Below are 11,307 nucleotides of genomic sequence, written 5' to 3'. Positions count from 1 at the left end.
AATTCCATTAGGGACATGTGGATATGGGACAGGAGTAGGTGTATCGTAATCATTTCTCAGTGACTCTAATCTTCAGCTTTATTTTTCAGATCAATTGGACGTCCCTCTAGAGGGATGGGAGAGGGAGGGTGGAGGGAGGCTCAAGAGGGAGGGGCTATGGGGATATATGTATACATATAGCTGATTCACTTGGTTGTACAGCAGAAACGAACACAACATTGTAAAGCAATTATACTCCAGTAAAGATGTTAAAAAAAATACATATGATGTCCCTATGACAGTTGTATGGACCAAATATATAAAATAATGCTTTTCTTCTTGTGAAAAATTTTGGTTTTTCATAGTAATCTATTTATACATTTTTATTTTTATACTGATATATTATATCTATACATCACAATGTGTGACTTATTTGAAAGTGCTCTTTTGAAAAATAATGAAGAAATCCAGGTAAAGAGGGATACAAATGTTTTAATTGTTGAAATACACTGGTAAATGGAGTGATTTACATTTCAGTACTAAGTGGATACACATGATCACTATCAAATATCCAACTAACATCAGTGACAAGTCCTTGAAAACAGTGTAGAATTAACATGATGAGATGCTCTGATCACACACAGGTAGAATGGGAGACTCAATGGCTATGAAGTATTTGTAGTTACCTAAGCCTTTGACTAAAGAAAATAGGAAATTAATCAAAATGTACATACGGCATGCAAACCTCAACAGTTTAAGTACTGCCATGTAGTACACTGTTCTCAATAAAGAAACTCCTCTGATATTTAAATAAAGCTGAAAACCAAATAGTAAAAAAGGAAAGAGATAACAGTAAGAATCAATTTTACAGCTAAAAATTAACATGAAGTAGAAATAGTGAAAGATAGACAAATATATTACTTTGGGTAATTCATCGATAGTGCCTTATTATTGTAAGTTATAAACAGATGAAGGATTTTATTATATAAAAACTATCAAAAACGTATCAGTGAAAAGACACGATCTTCATGAGCTGTGGGGATGGCCAGGGTGAGGACGCAGCTGGGACACAGCAGCCAGCTGGGCAAGAACCCTTTGTAAGCTTGTCTTCCGCAGGTGGATCAAATATAGTTCCATATACATGTGTTGTTTAACCAATTCCTTTCTAGTACCACAACATTCAATATGTACCATGGTTTTAACTATAAACTAAGAATTTGGGGCGGTGGGGGGCGACTGCTTAGAATTTCCTTGGAAATGTCTGTGCACGTTACAAAATCCCACAAAGCAAAAATTCCATCCAGATCTTGATGAGCAGGCTATGAAGGCAACAAACAAAAAAGGGAAAAGAGTTAGCAAGCGTGAAAAGGCACCACTTAGATAAAAACATATCAGCGTTAAGCCTGCAAATTATTTACTGATTTTCTTTTCAGTAAAACACATGTTCAACATCTGTCCGGTACTGATTTGAGACTGAATATGTGGCCAGCACGGTGTGAAACACTGATGATAGTTATATGAAGAGACCAAGTCAGGTGGAGAGAGAGACTTCTAAACTTATAACCAAAATACAACAGGGGGATGCCTGAACCAACCTGCACGGCAACCTCACAGAGATACCAACTGCTCAGCCACAGTCTATCCCTTCCTTGTTTGGTCAGACCCTCTTGGGAAGAGGGGCGAGCCATCCACTTCACCTCGAGCTCCCCCAGGGGATCTGATGCAGCGAGCCCATCCACTGGCATTTGAGAAGCATCACTGTGCTGGCAGCACTCCGTATACCTAAATGGGCATAACTTTCACCCTTGGGTCATCTAGGGAAGAAACTACACATTTGTATCGTGATATAAGTAACTTTGATTCTGAAATCATTCCTCAATTTGCTTCAAAAAGTAACCAAATCAGGGCTTCCCTGGTGGCGCAGTGGTTGAGAGTCCGCCTGCCGATGCAGGGGACGAGGGTTCGTGCCCCGGTCCGGGAGGATCCCATGTGCCGCGGAGCGGCTGGGCCCGTGAGCCATGGCCGCTGAGCCTGCGCGTCCAGAGCCTGTGCTCCGCAATGGGAGAGGCCACAACAGTGAGAGGCCCGCGTACCACAAAAAAAAAAAAAAAAAAAACTTACCAAATCAACTTTGAAGTTGGGTCACTGAGTGAGTTCAGTGGCTTTATTTCTAGAGAGGTTTTATATGTTAGGTCAAAAAAAAAAAAGTGTCTCCAATCTTTTCCATAAAATGTCTCTTCTCATCAGGGTTTCTGCCCAATAATTTAAGCTCAGATGCCATGCATCCAGATGCCTCACAGATAAGTACCACAATGGGCGCTTAGCAATTGAGTAAATGGACAGCCTATTAACTTAGAAAACTTTTCAGATAATTCAAAAGAGGCAAATGGATTGTTTAGCAATAGAGGTAAAGAATGGCAGAAATTGAGAGAGAGAGACGGCAATAAAATAGCTTTTATTTTTATATTGATAGCCACGAGCAGTAGGGAAATATTCTACCTAGCTGTCTAATGTTATGTGGACCGACTAACCAGCAATAGTGCTCAACTGTTATCAGGAAATTTTAGATCCATATACAAAGCTGGACAATCATCTTGTGTAACTCTGTCATGTAAAAACTGAAATTGGGTGAAGCTGGGAGAAGGTAAGGGATTCATCTAAGGTCCTGTGTTAACAGCAGAGCTACCGAGTCTCCAGATATCTATCTACACAGCACTTCTTCCCACGCTATTCAGATGCTTTTTGAAATACACCCTGTTTTCAGGAGGGTAAACACTAATATATGTTTACTTTCAACTAGATTATCTTTTCTATTTGATGCAAATAGTAAAACTACTGCTGCATCAGGGAAAACTAGCAGGGAACTTAGAAATCTACATGAGAGTTAGAACTCTGTTAAAAATACTAGAAATAGAAAATCTCCAGCAAGTTCCTAAAGAGAAGCTCAACACCCTAACGCGGTTATGGGCACTAGGGAATAATGCTCCATAATGCTGCAGCCTTGATGAGAGGGTCTTTGAAAAAGCAGCTGCCCAATACTGTTGTATTTCTTGTCCAGAAGAAACCAGTTACAGCTTCCATGTCCCTTTTCTCCAGTAGGAAAGCTTATTTGTCTCCACCTGTGAGCTTATTCTGCAACCCATCCCATCCCAGACACCAGCATCAGTACTGGCCCTCAGCCAGAAGCTGGTTCAATATCAAATCAGTCTTGCTTCTGATCTACCAATGGCTGGATTCTGGTTACAAAAAAGGATGATGGTACAGTGATGATGATATTGATGGTGATGATGACAATGACAATTATAGCAGAAGCTACCATTTACTTCACATTTAATCCTAACACAAACCCTTCAATAAGCATCAGGGGAAGGAACTTGCCCAGCTAGAAAGTGAAAGAGCCTGAATTCAAATCCAGGGTTGTTTGACACCCAAAAGAGAATGGGCTATCTCAGGAGACAGAGCATTCCTGATCACTGGATGTTCAAAAGAAGTGGGATGTCATTCAGCAAGACTGAAAGACAGTGGGGATCTAAGCATTGCACGCATTTTGGTCCAGGTAAACAGAAACTCTTCTCCTCAATGGAAATGCTGCTCAGTAGCTTCTAGAGACTAGTACCCAGACAGTAGTTAATAAATGAAAGCTATTTTTCTTCTGTCCTTGTTCTTGTTTGTCTTATAATTCTAACTCCAAGCTCTTCACCAGATCCACAGTGCTTCATCTTTTAAACTTGGTCTATGATTTTACTATTCCTTCCTGAAAAACTGCATCTTTGCACACTGACAATTGCCTATCTCTACTGGAGTTTTGGTACTGGTACGTCTTCTCTCTGTATATCAACTACCCCTGACTATTGCCAAACATTTAATATTGATCCTAATCTAATTCCCAACCTCTCTAGTCTCTCCTTGTCTGTCACTTCCAAGGTCCTAGCCCCTCAAAGATTTTGGCAATGAAGAGTGAAACCCTGGTAGTATAGGCAAACAGCTTGTTCTTATTAAATGAATTAAGTTACATTTGAAAAAATATTAATGAAAAAAAAGTAACTGCAAAGAAAATTGATCTAGTCATTAAAGACCTCTTTACAATAAAATATATTGGGTTCCATAGATTTAACCACAAGATGAGACCCCTCCTCATACTCAAGTTCAAGATTTCTTAGAAATATAGAGCATTAATATCTACAGTTCATTCATCCAGGCTAAATATATAGAATTATTTAGAAAAATATACAGTACCTCTTGATTATTGTCATGATATTACTTTCTTCTAATCTTAAAAAAAGAGAAAATTAAGAAAAGTTAAATGTTCAGTTATAAAGAATATATTCCAGTTTCCTACAAAACTACAAATAGTTGTGACATATATGTATTTGCTAGTCTAAATCATCGAGTAGAGAAAAAACAATGAGGAACAAATAACCATAGTACGTTAAGAAATAATAAAGGCTTGTGTACAAATTAAATCAAATATTACATATATGTAATTTTATGTGTACATATTAATAGTTCTTTAAAACCATATTATCAGACAACTGTACAGTGATTAGTAAATCAGCATTCTTCACCACGAGCCACACTTAAAAATTTACTTAAGGGACTTCCCTGGTGGCGGAGTGGTTAGGAATCCGCCTGCCAATGCAGGGGACACAGGTTCAAGCCCTGGTTCAGGAAGATCCCACATGCCACGGAGCAACCAAGCCTGTGCGCCACAACTACTGAGCCTGTGCTCTAGAACCCAAGGGCTACAACTACTGAGCCCATGTGCCACAACTACTGAAGCCCATGCACCTAGAGCCCGTGTTCCGCAACAAGAGAAGCCACCGCAACGAGAAGCCCGAGCACTGCAATGAAGAGTAGCCCCTGCTCGCCGCAACTAGAGAAGGCCCGTGCACAGCAAAGAGGACCCGACACAGCCAAAAATAAATAATATAAATAAAAATAAATTTAAAAAAAAATTTACTTAAGCAAGAAGCTATCTACAAGGCTGCAATCGTACCTATTATCAAAAGAACTTCATTAGCCCTGCAATTACTAACGACTAAAACTCAGAAAAAGTACCTTTATGTTCTACAAAAACTCCATAAACTTACTGAAATGTTTGCTTTCATTTTCACACTGATCATCACTGAAATTAACAAGAAATTTAAAATATCCATGGAGCATAATGACAAACAGAAGCTAAATTTGGCTCTGGAATTACTCTCATCATGTGGGTGGCAATTTCAACAAATGATTACAATGAGCAGATATGGATTTTTTGGTTTTTTTTTTTAAGGCCGCACCGAGCGGCATGCGGAATCTTAGTTCCCCGACCAGGGGTCAAACCTACGCCCCCTGCAGTGGAAGCACAGGGTCTTAACCACTGGACTGCCAGGGAAGTCCCAGCTATGGCTCTTATACACAGTTCATTGCAAGTCAGAAATATGTAGGGTGAGACAGGCAAGCTGAAATATACATTTCATACGTTTTTCACAAAACAAAAAAAAATAAACATGTAGAGAGAGTAAACATCACATGGTTTTACTTACTTTTTCGCACAGTCTTTGTTTGATTGGACACCATATTGACAGCTTCAGATGGGAGACCAACATACACCCCTCCATAGTTTCTTGATGAAAAGAAGCAGAGATAGAAAAATCAGACCAAACTACGTGGTTACTAAACATTTGCAGAAAATGATGCGAGCATGGGGCCCTTCAAATAATTATAGAATGGTTAAAATAACTCATGACTTTTCAAAAGTAGAATTCAGAATATTATTGCCCTTGGAGAGATCATTGTTTTTCTATGTTAAAAAAAAGAAGCTATATATAAAAAAAAGAAAGCTGTGTAGTAGAATTTTTAGATATTTTACTTGCAGTGAAAAAGAAGAGAAGTTAGGATTTTTACAATTTAGTAGAGTAATAAATATCAGTAGCGTGACATGTTACAGTTAATCAGTCAACATTTATCAAGAATTCAGAGTGGTCAATGTGGTATGAGGTGCTATGGACACACAAAAACACTTTAGCTGTAGGTAGGTATAAAGTGAGGAGGAAGAGAGAGAGATAAGGAGTAATGAGAGTGGAGTTCTGCTAATCAGAGGATGGAAGGACGGAGAAGGCGGAAGGAAGGAAGAGATATCATCCAATTTTAGAGAACAGCACATCCAAAGGCCACAAAATGGAAACTAGCACAAGCCGTGTGCACAGGACAAACCAAGCTTGTTTGGAAGAAGCAAAGATTATGGTCCCTGGGCAAGATATTTATCACACTGCATGCTCCTACCTGTATTCTCTGTGCCAAAAGTTTTCCTGGTGGAATCTGTATTACTGGCAATGTGCTACAGTGGTCGATTAAATGCATGAGTTAAATTAATTCATGTTAAATTAAATCCATGAGGTGGGACCAAAATTATTCAAATTAAAGGTAGCTTCAACACCAAACATACCTCCTCTTGTCATCTTCTGTTATTGATTCTTCTGTTCTAAAAGGTCAAAAACATTTGCTATGAGCTGTTGGGTTACACAGAGACTTCATTTTTGGCTCTGAGAAAAGAGGGACTGACGAGTTAAAGCCAATTTTATTTCAAGTTCTTCCATCGAGTATTTCTGTAACACAGGATTCTCTCTTCACCTCAATCATTTATACACTAAGAAATTGGCAGTTTTCTACTTACCAAAAACCGCAAATCCATCAAATGCCAATAAGTCCAATTGCTGAACAAGATCAAACACTGAGGTAACCATAATGGAAAAGAATATAAAGAAAAGAATGTCCATATGTGCATAACTGAGTCACTTTGCTGTACAGCAGAGATAGGCACAAGACTGTAAATCAACTATACTTCAATTAAAAAAATTTTAATTAAAAAACCAGAAAACACTAATTCGAGGGACAAAAAACAAAAACAAAAAACCTGAGGGCAGCCAATACTGGAAAGAGCACATAAATTGGGTGTCAGGAAGCCTGGGTTCTTGTCTGGCTGTGCCATCCGCTCCCTGTGTGACAGGCTGTGGGCAAGTTGCCAGCCTGTATCTCATCTGTAAAATAACGGGGTCGACCAGATGACGCCCAAGGTCCCTTCTAGTCCTAACACACTATGAGTTTGTGTCTCTTATGCCAGTTCAGCAGCACAGTTCTAGGTATGAAAGATTTCCTTAGTGCAAAAAGAGTTAAAGTCAATTTAACTTTCTTTTATCTAAAAAAAAACAGCCATTTTATACATGATCTACTGCAAAGAGGGAAATGTTCAAAGGAAATTTCTAGAGGGAATCACTACTTTAAAATGCACAGTATCTTTCCTTGAATAAGAGGAATCCATATTCTACTAGAATTCATTGGCGTATTTTTAGATCAGGAAGTTTACCTTGAAGTACTAGCTAGCATACATTAGTTATTTTTCTGAAAGAAAAAAAAACAAGGTTCAAATGTATCTCGCTGAACTCAACTTGTAATTATAAGGGGCTTCAGTTAAGAAGAAAGCAGACTGAAAACATCTAAACAGCTTCACTGAATCTTTTAACTGCTGGGATTGTCATATCATGGTTTCACACATTTAAAAGCTGTGAATGTATATATGTACATGAGATTTTGCTTCATTGCAACAGCCCATAAATCAGAAGTCTATAGAGAAAGGAAGTGGAGATTTGGAAATTATCTGTTAAACACTGGCCATGCACACAGAAAATACTCCAATAGAGGGCAAAAGCCACCCTGCAATCTAATTTGTCCAAATTGAGCCCATAACCCACTTTTAATTATCAACTTCAGTTATCTCTTGCTAAAGTTGGATCGTTTTTTAATTCAAAGGTGTCAAAGTCATACTGTATTAGAACTGGTGCTATGCTTATTGAAGTGGTATTAACACTTTCAGGTGCTGTTTACCAGTTTTAATTAAAATGGATTTATAACCCATTAGTACAGATACTAGGAAAAATGATGGTGACAAACTCGTTCAAGATCATCAGAACTGTTTACTCTGGTTCTGAATGGCCAACATTATAATGAAATTGTTTGTGAAGCTGAAACTGGCAGATTTGGACATATACAATGTCTCGTTTTTTCTCACAGATATTCTTTTCATATCCAATGACATATCTGTGTATTTTAAATCTTTCCCCTTTTGCCTAATCCATCTTAAGGATTTATTCAGTGTTTTAAAATATATTTAACTTCCCCTAATGTAAAAAAATAGTGAATTATTTTTAATCTATTATCTCTCATAAATTATTCAGTGCCCTAAAACCCAACTGTTTTAGGTTTTGAGTAATGGCCTGGCTGTCCGAACACCTGGGCTGCCCCACCTGTGCACCACTTTAAATCACTGTACTTGTTTCCCCTCACAGAACATATTTTGAAAGATTTTGGTATCAACTGGCCTTACTATCTCACTTGCTGATAATTTTCTTAGACACACAAGTGCCAAAGGGAGCCTCTGATGTGCATGGGATTGTTCCCACAGGGTGTTTGTGTAATTCGAATCCAAGGCAAATAAATCTTATATTTTGCTAATGTAGAGCCTGTGCAGCCTCGTTGTAGGCACATGCAGATTTCCGTTCAGTTTCTAAAGTAATGAACATAGCCTGTGGTCCTTCTTCGACGCTGCCAATCCAGAGCATCGGGCTAGGAATTGCGCTCGGGCCAGATCACCCCCCACCATGGAGTCCTTGGATGAGCCACTGTTTTTCATGAGGGACTTGATTATTTTTCTTTTCTGGTCACGACAGCTTTAGTGGAAGGGCAGTGGCCATTGTGCAGCCTGCAGCTGTGATTGCTGACGGATCACAAGACTTGTTCCTAAAGCAGGGAAGGAAGTGGGGAGGAAGTGCAGGACAGAAAGCCACACGGACTCCGCCTTGGCGAGAACAGCAGCCGCGGACAGAGTCTGGAGGACCCTCGATCACGGACATCATGGCCCTATTTTCTGCTGGTACTAAAGACAAAGAAGGAGATGACTTCACCCTGGAGTCTTCCCTTAGAAAACAGAGACTGAAGATTGAATTAGTCCATGCTGGAAACGACAAAGTGAAAAAGAGGCCGATTCACATTAGATGAGCTGGAAAAGGCCAGACCACACTGCTCGGGAGTTAATTGGTCCAAATATCTCCACAAACTCAGCCTACCCGTACACTTGCTCCTTTAGACAAGAAGCAAGTGGACATACCTCAACCAGGAGAAATCTCCTAGTGTAGCAATCCACTTCTAAATAATAGTTCTGAAGCACGGTGCAGGAGTCAATGCCCAGGTGCCTACAGGCAGAGGCACTGAAAACGGGAAGTGTGAATGAAGGGATTCAGGGACGAGAACACCCCTGAATCTACCATAAATAGGGAAGAAACCTTGAGAATAAGGCTTCTACCAAGGGAACCAAAACACGGGGTTATAGGAGGCAAGGGACCAGATACCATCAATCAAATCACCTAAAAACAAAAAGTGAAAGGTAACTTTCACCAGTTTCCCTCCCTGCTCCCCCCGCTCCGGTCCCAATTGCACCACCATGGAGGCTGATGTCAATAAGGGGAAGGAAAGCCAGCACAAATTACCAAGGGGTCGACAACTGGAAACAACTACGTGGCCTAGCAACACAAAATCTGCTCTGGCCAGGGAAACTGTGCTGGACTCACCCTCCCCACGTTCTGCAACGCAGGGGCGAGGACTCTGAGAAACATCCTCCCTTGCCGCCCGGCTCTCTGCTAGGTTCTACCAAATGGGATGCTCAAGAGACATAAAATGCAAAAAGAGGGGAAAGGGCTGCTCCTTCTAGCTCTGCGTGCTGCTCCAGCCTACAGCACGCCAGCAGCTGGTTCCAGTTTCCAGGACAGGCCCTGTTAACACTCCTTTTCGGGTCACTACAGCGCAAGTGGGTGGGCAGTGGCTACTATGTGGCCTCCAGCTGTGGTTACTGCTGGATTACAACATTCAGCTGCGATTACACCAGCCTGGCAGTGCCCTCTCTCCAGAAGTCAGTGTCCCAGCCCCAGAGAAATGCTCCTCTTCCAGGTCCTAGATTCCAATAACCCCAACTTCCTTCCTTTGTCACTCCTGCCCTGGGAACAGTAGCCACTTCCTGTTATAACTCTCCCTACGACCTCAGCCTTCCCTTCTTACATCCTCAATCCTCCATGACCTGTTTAACCAATGCCTAATAGTAATTTCTCTCTGCTAAAATATTTAATGTGGTTTCCTTTACCCTGACTGGACACGAACTGACACATTACTTGGTAGCAAGAGTAGGGTTTACCTCCCAGCCCTGCATTGAACGTGTCTCACTAAAGCATTTAAAGTACCTGTTATTTCCTGTTTATCAGGCCCAATTACTATGTCATCAGTGTATTGGACCAGTATGACGTGCTGTGGGACATCAGTAACATCAAGATACTGCCGAATAGAGGATGAATGGCAACACTGTGATGGTATACTGTTGGCCTTGCCGGGTAAAAGCAAACTGCTTCTGTTATCCTCGCAAACCAGTTCAGAGGTAAAGTACTCGCCAAAGGTTGCAAAACAGGAGCTAGGGGCTATGTTGAGTGTTTTCAATAAAGATACCACACCTCGAACAGCAGCTGAAATTGGAATCACCATTTCATCAAGTTTACAAGAATCCAAAGTCACTCTCTAAAATAAATCTGCCTTCCACATGGGCCAAAGAGGCAAGTTAAAAGGAGACATGAGAAGCGTCTTCATTTTTTCAAGTCTTTGGTGAGGGCACCAATTTCTGCAACTCCACCAGGAATGCAGTATTCCTTTTTGTATATTATTCTGGTATAGAAGGGAAATTCCATAGGCTTCTACTTGACCCTTCCTACCAAGACAGCCCTTCCTTCACAGGTCAGAGAGCCAATGTGGGGATTCTTCCAGTTGCCAAATACATCTACTCTGATTATGAACTCACAAACTGAGGAAACAACCAGAGTATGGGATCTGCAGACTACCGGACTCACTGCAATTTTTAGGTTAGCCAAAATTCCATTTTTTACCTGACCACTATAAGCCCACACATGGACTGATCACCCATAATGGCATTTTGGGTCCTCAGGTGTTAACAGCAACTCAGAGCCAGTGCCTAGAAATCTCTAGAAGGTCCAGGTACTTCCTTTTGTTCTGCACACAGTTGCTCTAGTAAATGAACACAAATCCTTTGGGGAAGATGTGAAAAAATATCTACCGTACATACATGTGGCTGTGTTTAAAATTCCCTCAAGGGAATGTGGCCTTAATTACTCTGAGTCTGACTTGGGTTTGGAAACTGGGTTAAGAGGCTATGCCTTTCCATTGTGATGACTCAGCTTAGCTTTCTGGCTCACAGACCAGAAGTCTTCCTCTTATAAAATATACAGAGGGAGAAAA

General features: G+C 40.5%; 1 protein-coding gene across 1 annotated transcript in view; it reads right to left on the bottom strand.

Annotated features, from left to right (window-relative positions):
* Positions 1-451: 451 nt before the first annotated feature.
* Positions 452-11,307, bottom strand: part of CUNH12orf75 (chromosome unknown C12orf75 homolog) — a 37,525-nt gene continuing 26,669 nt past the window's right edge. Inside the window, exons 3-6 of the mRNA XM_029204316.1 lie at positions 6,410-6,445; positions 5,508-5,587; positions 4,216-4,251; positions 452-1,298 (exon numbers count right to left, since the gene is read on the bottom strand). Coding sequence (XP_029060149.1) covers positions 4,247-4,251; positions 5,508-5,587; positions 6,410-6,445 — 121 coding nt within the window. The 3' untranslated portion in view covers positions 452-1,298; positions 4,216-4,246. The remainder of the gene's footprint in view (positions 1,299-4,215; positions 4,252-5,507; positions 5,588-6,409; positions 6,446-11,307) is intronic.

This window comes from Monodon monoceros, unplaced genomic scaffold, assembly GCF_005190385.1.
Source record: "Monodon monoceros isolate NGI ecotype Baffin Bay Population unplaced genomic scaffold, NGI_Narwhal_1 Super_Scaffold_6, whole genome shotgun sequence".
NCBI classification, from domain to species: domain Eukaryota; kingdom Metazoa; phylum Chordata; class Mammalia; order Artiodactyla; family Monodontidae; genus Monodon; species Monodon monoceros.
This window is presented reverse-complemented; position numbering and strand designations above follow the sequence as displayed.